This window comes from Siphateles boraxobius, unplaced genomic scaffold (genome assembly GCF_051911475.1).
Source record: "Siphateles boraxobius isolate OS27281-9 unplaced genomic scaffold, OSU_SipBor_1 16, whole genome shotgun sequence".
Lineage (NCBI taxonomy): Eukaryota > Metazoa > Chordata > Actinopteri > Cypriniformes > Leuciscidae > Siphateles > Siphateles boraxobius.
This window is the reverse complement of record NW_027508766.1, coordinates 17,688,836-17,711,916: the sequence shown is the minus strand read 5'-3', so window position 1 is coordinate 17,711,916 and position 23,081 is coordinate 17,688,836. Positions and strand designations below refer to the sequence as shown.

Here is a 23,081-nt window from a genome sequence, read left to right as displayed (position 1 = left end):
GGGATCCAAATGACCAAAACGCATCTTAATACCAGGGGTACACAGAGGTCAGGTGGGGAAAGTTAACCAATAATCAGATGTGCGGGGTTAAGACAATAGACAGGAGAGCAAATGGCACAAAGAAACAAACATGAAAACAAACCACTCACAAAACACGAGACAAGAGCGCACGGCGAGTGAATAAACACACAACCCATGTGCTCACACGAGAGACAAAACATGGAGCATGAGTGTCCGAACCCCAACGCGGAACCAAATTCAAACTAGACATGAGTGCCGGGATCCGAACACCACACTCTGAACAAGAAACAAGGCACAAAAAGAGCGCACAGCTCGACCACACTCCAAACCGCACGCTCACACAAAGAAAAGACAATACAGGAGTGTCAGGGCTCTGTCACAAAACCAAGAATAAACCAGACTGACAGAACCCTGACAGAGTCAGACCTAAATTATGACAAAATTTGAATCTTATGTGAACTGTCTCTTTATATTGTTTAAGATTAAAATTGTGTTGAAACTGAAATAGCTATTTTTCATAATTAAGCATAATGTTGCTGGTATGTAAATAAATAAATAAATAAATAAATGTTCAAAAGTTTGGGGCCAGTAAGATTTTTTAAATCTTTCACCAATGCTTCATTTATTTGAGCAAAAAGGTAATAAAAGAGTTATATTGTGAAATATTATAATAACAGTTAATATTTTTGTGATTCATTTTCAGAATTATTTGATGAATATATAATAATATATATTTGTAGCAAAGTCTTTACTGTAACATTTAATCAGCGTAATGAATTCTTGCTGAATAAAAAGTATTAATTCCTTTTAAATACATAACTTATTGACCCAAATGAGTACGTTAATATTAAAAGGTTAGTCAGAGAATTGGATTCTTGGTCTCTTATTGCATGTCTTATTCTGCCTAAGCCTAAATCTGCCTCAGGCTTCTTAAACAGGTTTACTTATTAACATCCTTTATCTCGTAACAGCATCTTTAATGTGTCTGGCGCTTAGCCTGATGAGCTCTGCTTGTTTTCAGGACCAAGGACAGTACTTTAAAAATATGTGGAGGTGGCTCTGTCTTGATTTAGTTACTATTATGCCATGAACCAAGAGGCCACACAATTACCCTAGTGTGTTTGTAATGATCTTCTTCTTCTTCCTTATTTTTTTGCATTAAAAGTGTATGGACGGCAGCAGGGGTGTCGTTAGAATTTTAGCAATTCCATTTCCAATTCCGATTCTGCTTATCAATTCCAATTCTTATCGATTTCCAGCTTCAATTCCAATATGGTAAAAAAAATAAGTAATAAATTAAAGTCAAACATTTAGATATTAAACACATTTATTCTGTCTTTTTGCAAAACATTCGGTTGCAGCTGAATACCCTGACAAAAAATAATCAGCAGCAACTAACTAATTGTCACAGTGTCTGGTTTGTGTTCCCTGGGTTGCCACTAGAGGTCCTCGTTCTCACGGTGTCTTTCACGTTTGACTTCATTTCCCAGCATTCTGTCTGTCACTCATCAGTTCATTGCACTCAGCTGTTTCCCATCACCTTGTTAGTTTGAGTGTATATATACCCTTTCTGTTTTAGTGTTTGTCACGGAGTTGTTGTTATTCATCACGTCACTTTTGAGGTCTGTTCTGCTTTGTGCTAGTTTGTTTATTGTTTTATGTTTTTGGATTGCTACGTTGGTTTTGACCCCTGCCTGGACTGGATTTATGTTTTTGGATTACCCTAATAAATACTGCAAATTGGATCTCTCTGTTTCCCGTGTGTGCAACGTGACAGAACGACTCCGTCCACAAATAGATCCAGCAGTATGGACTTTTGTGGATCTTCCCCAAATGCCGAGAAGGAGAGGAGGCAGCAGAGGGGGAATTCGCGGGTTGAAGAGATTCCCCCCCGTATGAACGTTCATCAATGTTTTGCCTTATGGGCCCAACTGACTGAGGAAGCCGCAGCGGCTAAGGCTTCAGCGAAATCTTCCATCAGAAATGGTGAGTCGTTTCTGGGGACTCGTCTGGCGAAGTTCTCCAGAACTCGGGGAGGTTGCAGGGGAGGAGGTGGTCGACAAGTTCCACGACACCGTCCTCCGCCTGGCGATTTTTCTGATCCGGAGCCGCCTGACTGTCCCAGCATAAGATCCTCGCCGCTGGTTCCGCCCAGCACAGGATCCTCGCTGCGGGCTCCGTCCAGCACAAGATCCTCCCCGCTGGTTCTGCCCAGCACAAGATCCTCGGCGCTGGTTCCGCCCAGCACGAGATCTTCGTCGCTGGTTCCGCCCAGCACAGGATCTTCGCCGCTGGTTTTGTCCAGCCCCGAGCCCTCACCGCTGGCGCCGTCCAGCCTCGAGCTCTCACCACTGGCGCCGTCCAGCCCAGCGCCCTCTCGCACTCATGGACGGAGGAGGAGGAAGAGACACAGTCCATCTGCCCAGCCAGAGACCGCCCCGTCTGCCCAGTCAGAGACTGTTCACGTTCCGTCTGCCCATTCAGAGACTGTTCACGTTCCGTCTGCCCAGTCAGAGACTGTTCACGCTCCGTCTGCCCAGTCAAAGACTGTTCACGCTCCGTCTGCCAAGTCAGAGACTGTTCACGTCCCGTCCGCCCAGTCAGAGACTATTCAGGTCACATCTGCCCAGACAGAGACGGCTCACGCCACGTCTGCCCAGTCGGAGACAGATCGGGAGATGCCCATTCTCGTGGCCGGAGGGGCACTGATCGGCTATTTAGAGCGTCTAGCTCGGATCCTGGAGACGCCCTTCAGACCTTTAGTGTCTGCCGTTCCTGAGCCGGAGCCAGTGTCTGCCGTTCCTGAGCCGGAGCCAGTGTCTGTTGTTCCTGAGCCGGAGCCAGTGTCTGTTCCTGAGCCGGAGCCAGTGTCTGTTCCAGAGCCGGAGCCAGTGTCTGTTCCAGAGCCGGAGCCAGTGTCGGTTCCAGAGCCGGAGCCAGTGTCGGTTCCAGAGCCGGAGCCAGTGTCGGTTCCAGAGCCGGAGCCAGTGTCGGTTCCAGAGCCGGAGCCAGTGTCTGTTCCAGAGCCGGAGCCAGTGTCTGTTCCAGAGCCGGAGCCAGTGTCTGTTCCAGAGCCGGAGCCAGTGTCTGTTCCAGAGCCGGAGCCAGTGTCTGTTCCAGAGCCGGAGCCAGTGTCTGTTCCAGAGCCGGAGCCAGTGTCTGTTCCAGAGCCGGAGCCAGTGTCTGTTCCAGAGCCGGAGCCAGTGTCTGTTCCAGAGCCGGAGCCAGTGTCTGTTCCAGAGCCGGAGCCAGTGTCTGTTCCAGAGCCGGAGCCAGTGTCTGTTCCAGAGCCGGAGCCAGTGTCTGTTCCAGAGCCGGAGCCAGTGTCTGTTCCAGAGCCGGAGCCAGTGTCTGTTCCAGAGCCGGAGCCAGTGTCTGTTCCAGAGCCGGAGCCAGTGTCTGTTCCAGAGCCGGAGCCAGTGTCTGTTCCAGAGCCGGAGCCAGTGTCTGTTCCAGAGCCGGAGCCAGTGTCTGTTCCAGAGCCGGAGCCAGTGTCTGTTCCAGAGCCGGAGCCAGTGTCTGTTCCAGAGCCGGAGCCAGTGTCTGTTCCAGAGCCGGAGCCAGTGTCTGTTCCAGAGCCGGAGCCAGTGTCTGTTCCAGAGCCGGAGCCAGTGTCTGTTCCAGAGCCGGAGCCAGTGTCTGTTCCAGAGCCGGAGCCAGTGTCTGTTCCTGAGCCGGAGCCAGTGTCTGTTCCTGAGCCGGAGCCAGTGTCTGTTCCTGAGCCGGAGCCAGTGTCTGTTCCTGAGCCGGAGCCAGTGTCTGTTCCTGAGCCGGAGCCAGTGTCTGTTCCTGAGCCGGAGCCAGTGTCTGTTCCTGAGCCTGAGCTTGTTTCTGTGTTTGTGTCTGTCCTTGTGGTTATTTCTGTTCTAGTGACTGTTCCTGAGCCGGTGTTTGCAGTTCCTGAGCCGGTGGCTGTTGCTCCAGAGGCAGAGCCAGTGCCTGTTCCAGAGCCGGAGACAGAGCCAGTGCCTGTTCCAGAGCCAGAGCCGGAGACAGAGCCAGTGCCTGTTCCAGAGCCAGTGTCTGTTCCTGAGCCGGAGGCAGAGCCAATGCCTGTTCCTGAGCCGGAGGCAGAGCCAATGCCTGTTCCAGAGCCGGAGGCAGAGCCAGTGCCTGTTCCAGAGCCGGAGGCAGAGCCAGTGCCTGTTCCAGAGCCGGAGGCAGAGCCAGTGCCTGTTCCAGAGCTGGAGCCAATGTCTGTTCCAAAGCCAGTGCCTGTTCCAGTGCATGAGCCGGTGTCTGTTTATGAGCCGGTGTCTGTTGCTGTTCCTGTGCCATGGTCGCCCTCGCCCTGGTCTTCACCGCCCTGGCCGCCCGAGGGGTCTTCACCGCCCTGGCCGCCCGAGGGGTCTTCACCGCCCTGGCCGCCCGAGGGGTCTTCACCGCCCTGGCCGCCCGAGGGGTCTTCACCGCCCTAGTCGCCCGAGGGGTCTTCACCGCCCTGGCCGCCCGATGGGTCGTCTGCTTCGCCCTGGCCGCCCGATGGACTGTCTGCTTCGCCCTGGCCGCCCGATGGACTGTCTGCTTCGCCCTGGCCACACGATGGACTGTCAGCTTCGCCCTGGCCGCCCGATGGACTGTCAGCTTCGCCCTGGCCGCCCGATGGACTGTCAGCTTCGCCCTGGCCTGCCCGATGGACTGTCAACTTCGCCCTGGCCGCCCGATGGACTGTCAGCTTCGCCCTGGCCGCCCGATGAACTGTCTGCTTCGCCCTGGCCACCCGATGGACTGTCTGCTTCGCCCTGGCCACCCGATGGACTGTCTGCTTCGACCTGGCCGCCCGATGGACTGTGTGCTTCGCCCTGGCCGCCCGATGGACCGTCTGCTTCGCCCTGGCCGCTGGCTAAACCATCCCCCCCTGTTTCTGTTCCCTTCCATGGACCTGGCCCCCCATCCCTCCCCCTGATCCTCCACCGTTCCACCTCCCTCCTGGCCTCTTGTTTTGTTTGTTTTTTGTGGGTCTTGGAGCGTCTGGTAGCCGCTCCGTAGAGGGGGGTTTATGTCACAGTGTCTGGTTTGTGTTCCCTGGGTTGCCACTAGAGGTCCTCGTTCTCACGGTGTCTTTCACGTTTGACTTCATTTCCCAGCATTCTGTCTGTCACTCATCAGTTCATTGCACTCAGCTGTTTCCCATCACCTTGTTAGTTTGAGTGTATATATACCCTTTCTGTTTTAGTGTTTGTCACGGAGTCGTTGTTATTCATCACGTCACTTTTGAGGTCTGTTCTGCTTTGTGCTAGTTTGTTTATTGTTTTATGTTTTTGGATTGCTACGTTGGTTTTGACCCCTGCCTGGACTGGATTTATGTTTTTGGATTACCCTAATAAATACTGCAAATTGGATCTCTCTGTTTCCCGTGTGTGCAACGTGACACTAATGTCCTAGATTAACTAATAGAAATTTCAAACATTTTTAAAAGTCAGTAATACAATAAGAATAAATAAGCAAATTAGCAATAGCACAAAACTTAAAGTTCAGATATTAAATAGAATGTTGAAATGAAATAGAAATAGCTTGTAACATTAATGTCTTTACTGTCACTTTCTATCAATTAAATGAATCTTTGCTGAACAAAAGCATGGCTGAACATATGGACGTTGTGGGGTAGTGTATCGTGTCACAGAGTCCAGAAATAGATTCCAGAAATGTGTGTTGACTGTTGACAGATTCAATGTGTCTGAAGAAGACACACAGGCATAACCGGGCCGTGGCAACGGCGACACAGCGTCTCGTTCCCCTCTCAGAGAACCAATTTACATATGTAACCAGAGAGAATTGACGATAACCATGATATTACAAATGATTAGTAGGCTACAGGCATGATAATATTATAGGCTGGTTGCCATTTGTCATAAAACCCTAGTAGTCACAGTACGCAGTCATCGGATATGACAGACGAGACACTCTACCCGCACTCAAAGAAAGTTATCCTGCCAGTGTGGAAGTTTTTTGAATTCCACTAAAATGACACGTTAACTGTGAGAGCAAAAGGGGGCAAAACAACCAACCTCTTCACCCACCTCCGCCGCCGTTATCTTTCAGATTTGGCCACTGTACAGAGAGTAAGTTGCCATTATTTTGCTAGTCCTGAAACAGGAAATGTTACATTTACCTGTTAACCTCTGACGCCTTTCTCTGTGTTATTATATTTACATCCCTCTGGCTTTAATCCAAAAGTGTGCTCATTTGGATAGAAACATGGATTATCCTACATTTACTTCAAATATCTTTAGAAAGCAGCCTTTTTTTCTTCTTTTTTTGACCCCAAATTGGATGATGTGAGCAGTATGGAGCGCTAAACTCCCTGTGGCGAGCAGGACGAGGCCGAGGGACTTGAGAGAAAAGCACGATGCCGGTGGCGTGAGTGTTAATGAATGACACCTGTGAGACGCACCGGTCTCGCAGCTCTCAAGGAGGACGACTGTGACGCCCGTTTCACACATACAGGTGCTGGTCATATAATTAGAATATCATCAAAAAGTTTATTTATTTCAGTAATTCCACTCAAAAAGTGAAATTTGGATATTATATTCATTCATTACACACAGACTGATATATTACAAATGTTTATTTCATTTAATTGTGATGATTAAAACAGACAACTAATGAAAATCCCAAATTCAGCATCTCCGAAAATTAGAATATTACTTAAGACCAATACAAAAAAAGGCTTTTAAGAAATGTTGGCCAACTGAAAAGTATGAACATGAAACGTATGAGCATGTACAGAACTCAATATTTAGTTGGGGCTCCTTTTGCCTGAATTACTGCAGCAATGCGGCATGGCATGGAGTCGATCAGTCTGTGGCACTACTCAGGTGTTACGAGAGCCCAGGTGTGCTCTGATTTACCCCTTTTCCACCAAAGCATTTTGAGAGCTGGTTCGGAGCCGGTGCCTGCGCGCGAACCAGTCCTTTGCGTTTTGACAGCCAAAGAACACCAACTCTTTGCTGGACTAGAAGCGTTCTTTTACCACGTCATGCTTACGTCGGGGGCTGGGGGCGGGTTTAGATGTGTTCTAAACATCTTTTCTGACCATAATATAGGATCGCAAAGCCAGGAGAAACATTTGCAGAAACACAATGTAGTCCGCCATTGTAATTGTTATGCTTGAAGTTGGCGCAAGCGTTTCTAGGTTTTTTTATTGAAAACATTATGTAAGCAAAGAAGAAAACAGTCACAATATAGAACAAATAAATGGACAGAAAAAAAAGACACTAGACAGGGGTACATAACTAATCAGAAAAGATGACATATCAAAGGAAAAGGTTAAAAGACTTACATATTTCAATTGTTTTTAAAGCCTTTTTGGTTCACGAGTTAGAGATAATCCCAAAGTAATGTTGTAGGTTTGCAAGCGTTTCTAGCTAAGATGTATGGCGACGTACACAGTGACGTAACGACGTCGTTCGCTGGGCGCTCTAGTCAGTGGAAAAACAAACAGGTTCCGAGAAGGTTCGCAAGTTGAACCAACTCCGAACCAACTTTGAACCAGCACCAGGTCCGAACCAGTTCTTTTTTGGTGGAAAAGGGGTAATAGTGGCCTTCAGCTCTTCTGCATTGTTGGGTCTGGCGTATCGTGTTTGCCCTTCACAATACCCCATAGATTTTCTATAGGGTTAAGGTCAGGTGAATTTGCTGGCCAATTAAGAACAGGGGTACCATGGTCCTTAAACCAGGTACTGGTAGCTTTGGCACTGTGTGCAGGTGCCAAGTCCTATTGGACAATAAAATCTGCATCTCCATAAAGTTGGTACGCAGGAAGCATGAAGTGCTCTAAAACTTCCTGGTAGATGGCTGCGTTGACCTTGGACCTCAGAAAACACAGTGGGCCAGCACCAGCAGATGGCATGGCACCCCAAACCATCACTGACTGTGGAAACTTTACACTGGACTTCAAGCAACGTGGATTATGTGCCTCTCCTCTATTCCTCCAGACTCTGGGACCTTGATTTCCAAAGGAAATGCAAAATTTACTTTCATCAGAGAACATAACTTTGGACCACTCAGCAGCAGTCCAGTCTTTTTTGTCTTCAGCCCAGGCGAGATGCTTTTGACGCTGTGTCTTGTTCAAGAGTGGCTTGACACAAGGAATGCGACAGCTGAAACCCATGTCTTGCATACGTCTGTGCGTGGTGGTTCTTGAAGCACTGACTCCAGCTGCAGTCCACTCTTTGTGAATCTCCCCCACATTTTTGAATGGGTTTTGTTTCACAATCCTCTCCAGGGTGCGGTTATCCCTATTACTTGTACACTTTTTTCTACCAAATCTTTTCCTTCCCTTCGCCTCTCTATTAATGTGCTTGGACACAGAGCTCTGTGAACAGCCAGCCTCTTTAGCCATGACATTTCCCCCCCCACCCCCTCCCCAATATATGTATTATGCCACCTTTGGGACTATAATCATACTTTTTTTTTCTTGACCCTGTAATTTAGTAACTGTAGAACCCATTAAATTTAATTATGCGTATATGATGAAATTATTACAGTTTCTTGTCAATCTATGTCTATTTTAATATGAACAATGCGCTGTCACTTTAATTCAGTGCGGTGCAGCACAGCAAAAATAGACTCAGTGCGGAAACGATCGCTGCACTGCTGTATACACACCGCACCTGTAACAGATCGCCGGACCGCACCTGCGTGCAGTGCAAAAGCCCTAACCTGTTAACATAGGTACGTAAAAAATACGTCCCTCGGCCTCGTCCTGCTCGCCACACTCTCACATTTAATTTATGTTTCATTCATTCTCGATGCTCAAAGGTGCCCTTGCACAGAAAGATTTGAGTAATGGGGTATTTTCATAAAGATAATGTATATTTATATTGCAATGCCAATCGACATAGACTTTATCACCGTATATAATACTATAAAATATCATTTCTTTTTCATTTCTGTTTGACTGCATTATTAATTTAAAAAAAATTCAGAATTTCTATAGATATCGCGATTTATCGTCAATTCTTTTGGCCACGATAACCGTGTATCAGAAAAATCTGATATCATGACAGACCTAATTGATGCTATGGGAACTTATATACACCACTCCCTGGGAACAGCCTACACACAAGGGACCTTTGTTGGGTGCCGACTCTGACTTGGATCAACCCTGAAGGACTCGAGAACCCGTGTTTGAATCAGTTTCTAATATATAAAACCTGATAAATGTGTGCGGAGAGGACCAACCTGCTGCAGCACATACACATACAAGTATTATACCCCTAGCAAGTGCCTTGGAAGAGGCCATACTTCTAGTGGAGTTAGCCCTGACCTCTAGAAGCAAAGCCATACCACACGCCTCGTAGAGAGCGTGATAGCATCAGTACTCCAATGCTAGATGTGCTACTCAATGAATGCATTTCACAGGCTATTCGGCCAACGAGAACCGCACCTCAGCCTGTGAGAGAGACATCCATCACCCCCCCCCCCCCTAGTTCCAGGCCTCTGTTGAGGAATCCTGGTGTCTTTCAAAGCTGAAGAGCGTGATGTCCACTGTGCGTGGCTTTTACGACTCTGGAAGCATGATTCAGAAGATGGAAACCTCTGCTTTTGAGTCAGAATTGACGAGGTCTTATGTTCAGTAGACCCAAAGTAATAATGTTGGCTGCTGCTGCCATAATACCTAGCAGCCTTTGAATTAGCAGAATGGAAAGCTGTTGGACTAGCTTGATGTCTCTAGCAGTGGTTAGGATTGAATTTACACATGCAGGAGACCGATGTGCCTGTATCGTGGTAAAATCCCCCAAAAAGTGGTTCCATAAAAAGGTGGTTTCTTTGTTTTAGAGAAAGCACACTCTTTTCTTGAGATTCAAGCTGAGCCCCAAAATGCTTCATGAGCATGCACGACATCTCAATGTCATGCCACTAGCTCTTCCGACTGGGCTAATATCAATCATTCATTGATATAGTTGAGTAGATGGATGCCCTGAGGTCACAGAGGAGCCAGAGCGGCATTCATGGACCACAGCATAGGTGAACATACATGGGGACAGAGCTAGGCCAAAAGGAAGTACTCTATATTAGTAAGCTTTGCTCCTGAAAGAAACTTTCTGAGAAACCTTCTGTGTTCTGGCAAGATCTTGATTCGAAAGAATCCGTCCTTTAGATCTATAGTCACAAACCAATCCTTAAATTTGTGGCTCTATTAGTTTCACAGTTTGCATCTTGAACCTGTATGTCCGAAGAGTAGGCCAAATATATCCTGTATATAGGCCCTGTATATCTAAAATTGAATGCAAACCCTTATCTTTTATGGGTACTTTAAAATACCAACGGTAAAACCCTGTGTCTCTTTCTGGCAGGGGTACATGTTCTATTGCATCTTTTGCCAGAAGCGTGCACAGTTCCTCTTTGAGGAATATTTTGTCTCCTTCCTGGCACACTTTTGTTACCACCATGCCTTGGATACGAGGTGGACGGGAAGCAAACTGAACTAGATCGGGCCCGAAGCGTCAGGACTTTTTTTGACTGCCATTGTAAAAGATCACTTCTCTTAAATCGGATCTCCCCTTAGGCAGCCTGAACTGCTCGGATCTCCCTGCCCTCCTGTCCTTACGAGGGAGGGCTCGAGAGGTCATGCTTTGGCTTCTGCTCTTCCCTGTGAGTCAACTGTCAACTTATTGAACGTCAAATTTGACTCCTGGTCTTCATTGAGCATATTGGTCTCTTTATATGGTCTTACTGTACTTTCCCTGATATGGCGTCACACGCTTTCTGCAACTCAACCCTACCATTGTACAGAATAACCCCTGACTGATTTCACAGACACACAACACAATAGAGGATTGCAGACACGTGCTCAAAAAACATGTGGCTTCTGAAGACAAATAAGCTGTTTCTGGCATCTATTTATAGAATGATGAGGCGCTACGCTACATCACGACAAGACATTCATACATTCAGCCAGAAAGATTGCCGTGTTTGGACACCGGATGAAGTGGAAGCGTTCTCATAGCGTCATCACTAAGACGCAGGATTGTGTTCCACTCAAAAGGACACCACCTTAGGCTAGTTTAAGATTTTTAAACAGCAAAAGACCCTAAATTTCGCATCCCTGTGTTTGCATTTGTAAAACAGAGGGATGATATGGGCAGCAGCAATATCACTGGCACTGAGTCATAACACTGTGAGCTTTGTATGCTCTAGATTTGCCTATACACACCCTAAAACATTTATAGATTCATATCACTAGCAGTGACTTAGATGCTATTAAGTCTAACTAATGTTGTGTTGTTTGTTGCTGTCTCGTAGATCTTCATTGTTATTCTGCAGGTCCAGTGTTAATGTTCCTGCTACACTGTGAGCTCTGCGGCACTAAGGTGTCTGTCAAGCTTGTCAGTTAAATAACAGATCCATTGACTGGCAGTACAATGCTTAAAGGTGAACATCATAATACTGTACAAGGACAATTGTTTGGCATGAAATGGGTTACCTGGCTAGATTGCAGTTTCAGCACTGCAAAAGTATATGTGACCCTTAAGGACATTTTTGTCTTTTTCATTTTTTTGTATTAATATTTTGCCTGTGTTAAAGGTGCAATGTGTAAAAATTTTGAGTTTCTATTAACAGAAATGCAATATGACAACCATAACTATGTTTTCAGTGGTGTATAAAGAACTTAATTAATAAACCGTAATGTTTTTACTACCTTAGAACGAGACATTTATATCTACATAACCGCGGGCACCCCCTTCAATGAAGGTCGACATATTGTGACGTCATGTTTCTACCGTAGCCAGACGCGAACAAACAGCGCTACAGAGCGCGTTTCGTCACTACCTTGAAAGAGAAGCCGCAGAAAGCTAGAAGCTAGCCATAAACAGCGTGAGTAGTGACTTTTCCCTTGTCAGTGGTGTAAAGTATTTAGTTGGATTGTTTCATGTAACTTAGTTCTTCTCCCTCGCTGTGTTATGGCTTTGCTATGTGGGGATAAATGTGCTGGTTACGTTCGTGAGACAGCTGATTAGTACTCTTGTCATTTACCGTAAAACAGTATGTTACAGGAATCACCAACCCGTTGATCGCCGTCGACAAGTCGATCTTGGAAGCATTTTAAGTCGATCGCGAAGAGTTTTCAAAATCAGAGAAAAAAAGCCTATTGTGTGTAGTAAATGGTGTCTAGGGAATGCGGAGCGCGCGCGCTGTTACAATCATCTCATTTTTGCCGCGCGCACCTTTGGGCTCACGCGGACGGGTCGAGTTTAAACAAGGCTTTACACTTTAACCAACTCAGCCACAGTAACAGCTCATATTTAGCCAGCTAAACTTTTTACTACCCTGTTAGAAAAAATATATAGTTGCATAGTTTCATGTGGTTCTTCTCCCTCGCTTATGGGTTTGCTATGTGGGGGGAAATGTGCTGGTTATGTTTGTGAGACAATCATCTGATTACTATTATTATATTATATATTAAGACCCTTGATCCTCACATCACACACTGCACCTTTAATGCCAACTGCATACATTTTGGGACAAGTGTATATTTTTATTGGAATTTTACTATTTCACCCCCATTTCCTTTATTAAATCTACTATACACTAGTAACACAAAATAGTTACACTCAGGACCTTAAGGAGAAAATGTCTCCATTGATACCCATTAAAACTGCAATTTTTAATCCCAGAGCCATTTAACTATAAAATGATACAGTCTTTGTACTATTTTTTTTTTTTACCAGATATTGCCATTTTCTCAGGTTTGCCCAATAAAGCAAATACTCACTTTATTCCTGTTTTCTTCTTCTGTATATTATAGAACAAATTTGATACATTATCGGCTATAATTGTGTGGGTGTTCAACCACTGTGTGTACTAGTGGAGCTTCGCTGGCTTCTAATGGAGAAAATTTGGTTCTGCACCCAAACAAAATCTTACTGAAAGCTCATTTTTTAAGATATCAACCTGAAATTTAGCCAAACTTAAGTATGTGCTCCCAAGCTTACATTTTTTATGACAGTTTTTTTGACAGACAATTTTGTCCTCTAAGGACCTCAGAGTAACCTTTTTTTTTTTTAAATTGAGGCATAAGGGTTAAAGGGACAGTTCATCCAAAAACATTTACTCATCCTCTTCTTATTCTAAACTTTTGAAATATATTCCAAAGAAGAAAAATTCCTAATTTATTTATTTATTTATAGAATGAATGTGAATTGGGTGCAATTTTATTTTGAACCCCATTGACTTTCATTGTGAAAACAGTTCTTCAAAAAAGCTTTGCTTATGTTTCTTACTTGATTCATTTCCTCACAGACTGCTCTTTGGACTTATGAATCAGTTGCAGCATATCATACAGTTGAACGAACATGAGCTCATCCACGCTGACACTTATGGTGAAATTTATTGTACAGATGTCTATATGTCTATATTATGAATGAGACATGGAGTTTTATTACAGTGCACATGTGCCCTATCACCATGGTGACGTGACGATCAATTACATGATGGTGCAGTCCGGCGGAAAGCAGCTGGTTATCACAGTTGCCATATGAATGTCATTAAACAGCCTGCAAGAGCAGATAAGACATTGTAGCTGCCTCCCAATTCAGAGGCTGCATCCTTCAAAAGGCTGCATTGGAAGGCCGATTGCGTCACCGCGGCGCAACAAAGGCTGTCCCAATTCGAAGGCTCCTTCAAATGCGGCCTCCAAATGCATCTTTCGTTTCCTGTGAAATGAACGATACAACATATGGATCCTATGCAGCAGATGCGCACCAGTGTTGAACGGATTTGTTTTTTGAGAAATTGCCTAATTACAAATTTATACATAAGTATGGGGTTTCAGCTTACCTAAATATTTAATGATACAAATGTAAAAATAAAAATAAACTTTAAAGTGATTCAAATGTTGACTTATATTTTACTAATATGCAATTATAGTTTTTACTCTTTATTATATACAGAAATGGACCATGATACACGTATTTAGACAGTTTGTGAACCCTGTTTTGTTTTTAGGTGAATATAAATCTCATAAAAGTCCAAAAAGTGTTACGGTTTCTAGGCAACAAGAACAGTCCTCTTTAGGCTAGACCATCCCATTTAACAACTCCCGGTCCAACCTTTGTGGCCTTTGAAGGATGCAGCCTCTGAATTGTGACACAGTGTATGTGTGTGTGTGTGTGTGTGTGTGTGTGTGTGTGTGTGTGTGTGTGTGTGTGTGTGTGTGTGTGTGTGTGTGTGTGTGTGTGTGTGTGTGTGTGTGTGTCAATGATGAGAAGTGCAGCATTAAGCTGGTCATGTGTCCTGAAAAAAGTTAAGTATTAGTTTTATGCTTTTTCTTTTTTTAAAGAGTGCAAAAGTGGCCACCTATTTTTTCAGAGGTCATGGTTAGCCCTTGAATCAATCAAGGGAATGCATTAAATTAATCAAAAGTGACAGTAAAGACAATTAATTTCATCCATTCAATTCATCCATTCATCAAATATTAAGCAGTAATAAACAACTGTTGAGCACAAAATCATCATATTAGATTATTATCATATTGTTGTCATATTATCATGTGACACTGAAGACTGGAGTAATGATGCTGAAAATTCAGCTTAGTCACTTAATTACATTCTAAAATATATTCAAATGGAAAGCCGTTATTTTAAATTGTAACAAATAATATGTCACAATATTACTGTTTTTACTGTATTTTGGGGAAAAATTCATTAAAAAAATCTTACAGAGACCAAACAATTTAAACGGCAGTGTATATAGTAACCAAAAATAATGTCCGGAGGGGATAAAACCGTAATATAAACCAAAATATGAGGAAAATATTTAAGATCTTTAAAACATTTTAAAGATGAGGAAAGAACAAAACACTAAACTTGGTTAAGGTGTTTATCTGACAAAATTATTTGGCAAAAAAAAACAAAACAAAAAAAAAACTACTGAACTAAAGCTACAGGTTTTATTTTAATTTTCAAACCGATTTTGCAAGTTTTGAACGTGTTCATAATTTTTTTGAATGACAGCCTGGCCAAAAAGTATCACGAATAAAACATTTGACTCCAAGCACAACTACTGTATTACATTATGCATACAAAATTTGTAACAATATTTGAATAAAGGGTGAAGATGTCAATTTTCGTTGGCTGGACATCACTTTTGGCCACTACTGTACTGTATATAAGCATTTGTGTATGTATGCACTATGTAGGCTATGTATTCCTTGTACTTCATCTTGCAAAATATGGGCTGTGTGGAATGGATATGGACAACAACTAGAGCACTTAATTAATTCATAGCAGTCCTAAAATAAACAGTCCATTGCTCTATTTACTAATTATACAAATATCCTCATTATTCTGCAAATTTGTTACATTTTTTTTAGTATTTGCCATTTTGCAGTTTATTGGAGAATCAAAGAAGCTGATCAGAGATAATATGAGAGGCTATTATGATAGGATACCTGTATATAACCATCATGATTGCTTTATTATGTTAACACTGTCAATATGAATTACATAATTGTACTGTACAAAGAACACAAATTAAATTAACTAAAAATGTTCGATTGTGAGATTAGATTTTGAATAGGCTATTTTAAACATCCAGTCTTGGAAATCCATAAAAGCTGTGGTCACTTCTACCTAATGGCCAGAACTCATACAGCGCTTTCTCACACACCTTTCTCCAACCCTGTCACCGAATGTCTCATTGCTAAGGAAGGTTTATAGTTGCAAATATACAAGCAACATCCATGTATGAAAAATTGCACTAATGCCTCTAAAATCTAGAGCAAGTACAAAAATGGGCTATGCACACATCTGCTAGAGCAGCACTAGCACTGGCATGTTTTTAATTAAGTCAGTACATCTGGTTTTCACAATGAGCTGTTTTTAGTGTGACCATATAGTCATCATTAGATTAAAAACTGAGTTTTTATTCACATTATTTAATTAATATGACTTTTTATTGAAAGCAGTTTTAAACACAGCAGCATGACTTATTTGATTATTTTATCATTTTAATTGCTTATTTATACTTCAGATTTAATAAGAAAATGTAATGTTACATGGTCTCTCAATGTTATATTTATATGCTAGAAATGCACTTTAATATAGTCTTTGCATACAACAACTAAATTCGTCTTCTTTTTTAGGGACTTTCTGCCTCGTGGCTCTGGTATTGTCACTCGGCGTCCCCTAGTGCTGCAGCTGGTCAACTGCCCTTCTGGTAAAAATCCTAGAAGAACACTAAAAGAAAACTCTCTAGCAGGGTTTCTCAACTCTGACTCTCAAGGTCCACTTTCCTACAGAGTTTAGCTCCAACCTTGATCAAACTCACCTGCCTATCCCCGTGTTTGAAATCAACCCCAATACTCTCATTCAATATTCCCTGAGTATCCCACTGAGTGCGCCAGAAGGGCTGCCACTTTTGCATAGTTTGTGCTTGCTGAAATTATTTGAAATTTAGTAATCTGGTAGCTCCAGTAGTAATGAAAAGATTATCTTTAACTATGTCATGGAAACTAGCATGTTTGAACCTTAAAGGAATACTTCACATAAAATGAAAATTCTGTCATCATATACCTACTCTCAAGTTGTTTCACACCTGAATGAATTTCTTTCTTCTGCTGAACACTTTTTTTTTGATAAATGTCAGTAACCATACACTTGATGGACCCCATTGACTTCCTTTTCAGAAAAAAAAATACTATGGAAGTCAATGGAGTCCATCAACTGTACCGACTTTCTTCAAAATAGCTTCTTTTGTGTTAAGCAGAAGAAAGATATTCATACAGGTTTAAAACAACTTAAGGGTGAATAAATGATTACAGAATTTTAACTTTTAAGTGAACTATTCCTTTGAGGCTACAGTTTGACATTTTTGTTGTTCAAAATTTACTAAATTCATATTGTAAGCATGTACATCATAAATCCATTTTCCAACCCTTATTCTTATCTTGAAGAATCACTATGGTACAATTATATAATAAATGTTTATATACAGACTATTTTAGATTGGTTCGGGTCATACCGAGTAGCACAGTAGCTACGTGACTTGTAGACATAAACAGAGAAAAGTAGCTCTGGCTACAATGTTCTTCAGAAAGATGCATGCAGTTCTGTTTGTTAACCGCTAGAGCGCCAAACTGCAGCTTTATTTAAACAACTTAATAATCAAGTCAAAAGGAATTATTTACACCTGTATGATATTACGCCATAGCCACATTGGACCAGCGGTTTGGAAAATTGATGATTCAGCTGCGGGCGCCATCTTCTGGTCAGACGTGGGAATTAATTCGGCAATTCGGTATTCTATAGCCATTGAGCGTACATCAGTTTTACACTTCTTATTGCGGTGGATTGTGGATTTGAATTGAAGTGCACGCAGTAATGTCCACTATGTTTTCGGACACCACTACAAATGGCTGTCCCCTCAAATAGTGCCCTATTTAAGGGTATAGGTGGCAATTTTGGACACATCCTATAACTTTCTATTAATCCTGAAGAAGACCTTGATTAGCTTGTTCAGGTGTGTTTGATTAGGGTTGGAGCTAAACTCTGCAGGAAAGTGGTTCTTGAAACCCAGAGTTGAGAAACCCTTGCTCTAGTTTTAAATGCTTGTTTTTAAGGCAAAGCTAATATGGAATGCAAAGCTAATATTAAAATGCCTTTCCTAATTGCTTATTTCCAGAACATGCCGAGTTTTTGCATTGCAAGGGGAAGAAGTTTACTGATTTTGATGAGGTTCGTCAGGAGATTGAGGCAGAGACAGATCGCATCACTGGCCAAAACAAAGGCATTTCACCGGTCCCTATCAATCTGCGCGTCTATTCACCTCATGGTACCTTCATTCATGCACATACAGAGAAGTTATTTTAACATGATCAGATCTACATATTCTGTTACGTATAAGCATGCATTGTGAAACGTCACATGAAATCATGTCACTTCTTCTCTTCGCCAGTCCTGAATCTCACCCTCGTGGACTTGCCTGGTATGACCAAAGTGCCTGTAGGTGACCAACCGGCTGACATTGAGTTCCAGATCAGGGAGATGCTAATGCAGTTTGTGACTAAGGATAACTGCTTGTTGCTGGCTGTGTCTCCTGCAAACTCTGATCTGGCCAACTCAGATGCCCTCAAGATTGCCAAGGAGGTTGACCCTCAGGGTGGGTTATCATTCAGCAGTGACTGAAACTTGTTCCAAAATAATTGAAAAAATTTCAGACAAATCTTGATGTGAGATTTTAAAGTTATTTTATTTTAAAACTGTTCCTGATCACGTGTGTGTGTGTGTGTGTGTGTGTGTGTGTGTGTGTGTGTGTGTGTGTGTGTGTGTGTGTGTGTGTGTGTTTGTGTGTGTGTATGTGTGTGTGTGTGTGTGTGTGTTTCTGAACAGGTATGAGAACTATAGGTGTGATCACTAAATTGGATCTAATGGATGAAGGAACTGATGCACGTGATATCCTGGAAAACAAGCTTCTTCCTTTACGGAGAGGTGAAGTCAGTGTACAAAGAGAACGCGTTCATACTCTTTCCACTCTCAGGAACATTTAAAAAGTCTCATTGGAGAGACTTGCACTGTAATAAGTATAATTCTATACATTTGCAACAAAATAAAATCCATCCATCAAAAAAGATTATTAAAAATATGGTAACACTACAATGTCTCATTTGTTAACATTAGTTAATGTATTAATTAACATGAATTAACAATGGGCAATACATTTGTTACAGTATTTATAAATATTTGTTAATGTTAGTTAATATAAATACTGCAGTTCATTGTTTGTTCATGTAGTTCACAGTGCATTAACTAATGTTAACAATGACAACTTTTGATTTGAATAATGTATTAGTAAACTCTGAAATAAACATTAACAAAGATTAATAAATGCTGTAGAAGTATTGTTCATTCTTATTTCATAGTAACTAAAGTAGTTAACCAATCTTAACTAATGAAACCTTACCTAAGTTTTACCATTACTTTAGTAAACAACAATGAATACGATACTCGGTTACTAACGTAACCTCGGTTCTCTCTAGAGAGGGAACGAGTATTGCGTAAGTTTAGCTTACGCTACGGGAAAGATTCATCTTCTCGAGATACTGAAGCCAAAAAATTATCCTTAATTTTGTATTCCTTGTCAACGCAGTGCAGCAGCTAGCAGACCTAGAGCAGGCCATCTCGCGTGCTCATTGGCTGCCCTGCGGGCAACTGCTGCAGCCTACCAGTGAGCCCGGCGTGACGTCACGCCCAATGAAGGGCGCCCGCGCCTTCATAGCGTCACAGCCCGCCAGAATGGGCGTGGCTTAGCGTATAACACTAGGGGCTGTAAGCTGAATTCCCTGGTTTTCGTCGACTGAAGCGAAGTCGCTCGTGGCGCGAGCACGGCCGGTTACGCAATACTCGTTCCCTCTCTAGAGAGAACCGAGGTTACGTTAGTAACCGAGTATCGTTCTCTTACGAGAGGTTCTCTCGTATTGCGTAAGTTTAGCTTACGCTACGGGAACACTTTGTCAACGCCGTGCGCGCCAAGCATCCACATGAGAACCCGAGCTTTCAGGGGAACCCCATAAGTGGAAAAAATAAGGTGGCCAGCCACGCGGGCCATCACTTGTACATAAGCACACATAGGGAATACAGAGCAGCGCGCCGGTCTGTATAGGCACATGGCACATACCCTACTTAGTGCAGCTCAACCAGGAGAGCTGAGTCATGTGAGAGTGATCTGAGCAGGAGATCTGGGCAGAATACACCTCTCCTTCAGACTGACAACAGTTTAGCCTGCAAGGCAGGAACTTCTAGGTTATAAAACCTGACAAAGGTAGACGGGGAGCTCCAGCCCGCCGCTACACATATGTCATGGATAGAAATTCCACTGGACCATGCCCACGAAGAGGCCACGCCTCTCGTGGAATGAGCCCTGATGCCCAGAGGGCATTGCAGACCTTTTGACGCGTAAGCGGCCGCTATAGCGTCCACTATCCATCTGGATAGGCTCTGTTTCGAGGAGGCGAGACCCTTTGTGCGCCCACCAACGAAACAAAAAGCTGTTCCGAACGCCTGAAGGAGGCGGAGCGAGTAATGTAAAACCTCAGCGCTCTGACAGGGCAGAGGAGATTCACATCACCTTCGCTGTCAGATGCTGGGAGAGCTGACAACGAAATAACTTGCGCTCTGAATGGAGTGCCCATCACTTTAGGGACATAGCCATGTCTAGGTCTGAGGATGACTTTAGAGTCATTCGGTCCGAACTCAAGACACGACGCGCTGACAGACAGCACATGCAGGTCCCCTACACGTTTTACTGACGACAGTGCAGTCAGAAAGACGGTTTTCAGTGATAGATATTTCAACCCCACGGTGTCCGGTGGTTCAAATGGAAAAGCTTTCAGGGCCTCGAGGACCAATGAAAGATCCCACATGGGAACCGACGGGGGGCGCGGCGGATTCATCCTTCTAGCTCCTCTAAGGAAGCGGATGGCCAACTCGTGTCTTACCAATGACTGGCCGTGCGTCGATTCTGCGAACGCTGCCACGGCCGCCACGTATACATTGAGCGTGGATGGGGAACTTCCCTTATCCAACAGCTCTTGTAGGAAGGTGAGCGGATGCGCCACCCCGCATGTCCGCGGTTCCAGATCTCTGTCGGTGCACCATCCAGAGAACACCGACCATTTAGACGCGTAGAGCCTTCTCGTGGAAGGGGCTCTAGACTGCGTGATCGTGTTCATCACTCCTTCTGGCAGGGCAACGAGTACCCGTTGATCAACCATAAATGCAGAGACCAGCGCTCTGGATTGGGATGCCAGATCGTGCCGCGAGCCTGAGAGAGGAGATCTGCCCTCACCGGATTCGGCCACGGAGCTGTATGTGACAGCCCTGCTAGTTCCGGGAACCAAATCTGATTCTCCCAACGCGGGGCTATGAGGAGCACCGAGTGGCGCGTTTCCCTGATTCTCTTGATCACCTGTGGCAACAGATAGACCGGAGGGAAAGCATATAGCGGGAGGCTGGGCCAAACCTGGGCCAGCGGATCCTCATCCTTCGAACAGACCGTCGGGCATTGAGCGTTGTCTTTTGACACAAATAGGTCGACTTCCGCTCTGCCGAATAGGCGCCACAGTTTGTGGACCGTTTGGGGTGCAGGGATCATTCCCCTGGGGGAACGTTGTCCCTGGACAGTTTGTCTGGGCCATCGTTCAAATGGCCAGGCACATGCGCCGCCCTCAGCGAGCGCAGGTGCATCGGAGACCAAATAAGGAGGCGTTCCGTCAGATTGCAGAGATTTCTGGATCTGACACCGCCCTGACGGTTTACATAGGATACCACGGACATGTTGTCCGAGCGGACAAGAACATGCTGGTCCTGTATGAACGGGAGGAAGCACTTCAGCGCGTTCTCGACCGCTATCATTTCCAGACAGTTTATGTGAAAACCCTTCCAGACAGTTTATGTGAAAACCCTTCTCGCGAACACGGCGCGCTCGCTGTGTCGATAAACAAGCCGTCATGGTCACCGAGTCCAGTGCTATTCCTAAAAGGAAATTGACTGGCTGGGCAGTAATGAGCTCTTGGTCCAGTTGATCGTGAGACCCAAGCTTTCCAGATGACTGAGAAGCACTGTTCTGTGAGATAGCAGTTCTGTCTCTGACTGTGCCAATATCAGCCAATCGTCCAGATAGTTCATTATTCGCAGCCCCTGACTTCTCAGGGGGGCGAGCGCCGCGTCCATGCACTTCGTAAATGTACAGGGTGCCAGGGACAGGCCGAACGGCAGGACGGTGTAATGATATACCTGACCGTCGAAGGCGAATCTCAAAAATTGCCTGTGACGGGGTACTATCTGAATCTGAAAATAGGCATCCTTCAGATCTAGAGAAATAAACCAGTCCCTCGGGCGAACGTGCGTGAGGATTTTCCTGGTCGTAAGCATTTTGAACGGTCTTTTCGCAAGCACTTAGTTCAAATATCTCAGATCTAGGATAGGTCTGAAGGCTCCGTCCTTCTTGGGTACGAGAAAATATCGGCTGTAAAAGCCTGACTCGCTCAGAGAAGGCGGTACCTTTTCTATAGCCCCTTTGCACAGCAGCTTTGCTATTTCTGCGTGAAGTAGGTGTGCTACTTACGCATTCACAATCGTCGCGGTCCGGGCTTGAAAGCGCGGGGGACGGCGAATGAATTGAAGTGTATAGCCCTGCTTTATTGTGCTCAACACCCATTCTGAAATCCCTGGGATAGTTTCCCACGCAGCTATGTGAGCCGCTAGGGGGGAAATCGCCATTTGCGGGCTTGTGAAACTGAACCGGAGCCGAAAGCGCGGTGCGCGCGCTCTCGGTTCGGGCAATGGCTGCTCGCTGAAAAGCCGAAACCGGCTGATTTATGTGAGATGTCCCAATCATAAGGGATGGGGAACAGTCTTTTGTCATTTTTTGACGCGCGAGCAGCGCTCCGGGCGGGAAAGCTTCCTGTAAGCGTGAGCGCGTGTGCGCGGGCACGAGACTTACAAGTGTATTTGACGCCCCGATCATAATGGATGGGGAGCGTTTTATTAATGCCCTGCGTTTTGTGATAACACTTAAAACGCGCGGGCGGAGCCCGGGGGGAGGTTTGTGTTAGCAAGCGTGAACGCACTCTGGCGGGCACGAGACTTACATCCATAACCTGCTTTCTTTTGTGAAACTGACCCGGAGCCGAAAGCGCGGCGCGCGCGCTCTCGGTCCTGGGCAATGGCTGCTCGCTGAAAGCCGAGACCGGCTGATTTATGTGAGATGTCCCAATCATAAGGGATGGGGAACATTCTTTTTTCACTCTTTGACGCGCGAGCAGCGCTCCGGGTGGAAAAGCTTCCTGTAAGCGTGAGCGCGGGCACTAGACTTACAAGTGTATTTGACGCCCCGATCATAATGGATGGGGAACGTTTTATTAATGCCTTGCGTTTTGTGATAACGCTTAAACGCGCGGGCGGAGCCCGGGGGGAGGTTTGTGTTAGCAAGCGTGAACGCACTCTGGCGGGCACGAGACTTACATTCATAACCTGCTTTCTTGATCGTGTAACAGAGCGGGCAGATAGTGGGCACAGACTTGTGGACACATTTCTTACATTCAACACTCGAGCGGC

The 23,081-nt window shown here is 44.6% G+C and overlaps 1 protein-coding gene and 1 long non-coding RNA gene across 4 annotated transcripts in view; one reads left to right on the top strand and one right to left on the bottom strand.

Annotated features, from left to right (window-relative positions):
• The window catches only part of LOC143739400 (uncharacterized), a 119,076-nt gene that overhangs the window by 42,899 nt on the left and 53,096 nt on the right, over positions 1–23,081 (bottom strand). The window lies entirely within an intron of this gene.
• The window catches only part of dnm1b (dynamin 1b), a 70,694-nt gene that overhangs the window by 2,035 nt on the left and 45,578 nt on the right, over positions 1–23,081 (top strand). For all 3 annotated transcript variants that reach the window (XM_077231871.1, XM_077231870.1, XM_077231872.1), the window contains exons 2-5: positions 16,112–16,185; positions 17,650–17,799; positions 17,923–18,126; positions 18,357–18,455. In XM_077231871.1, the coding sequence (XP_077087986.1) occupies positions 16,112–16,185; positions 17,650–17,799; positions 17,923–18,126; positions 18,357–18,455 (527 nt within the window). The remainder of the gene's footprint in view (positions 1–16,111; positions 16,186–17,649; positions 17,800–17,922; positions 18,127–18,356; positions 18,456–23,081) is intronic.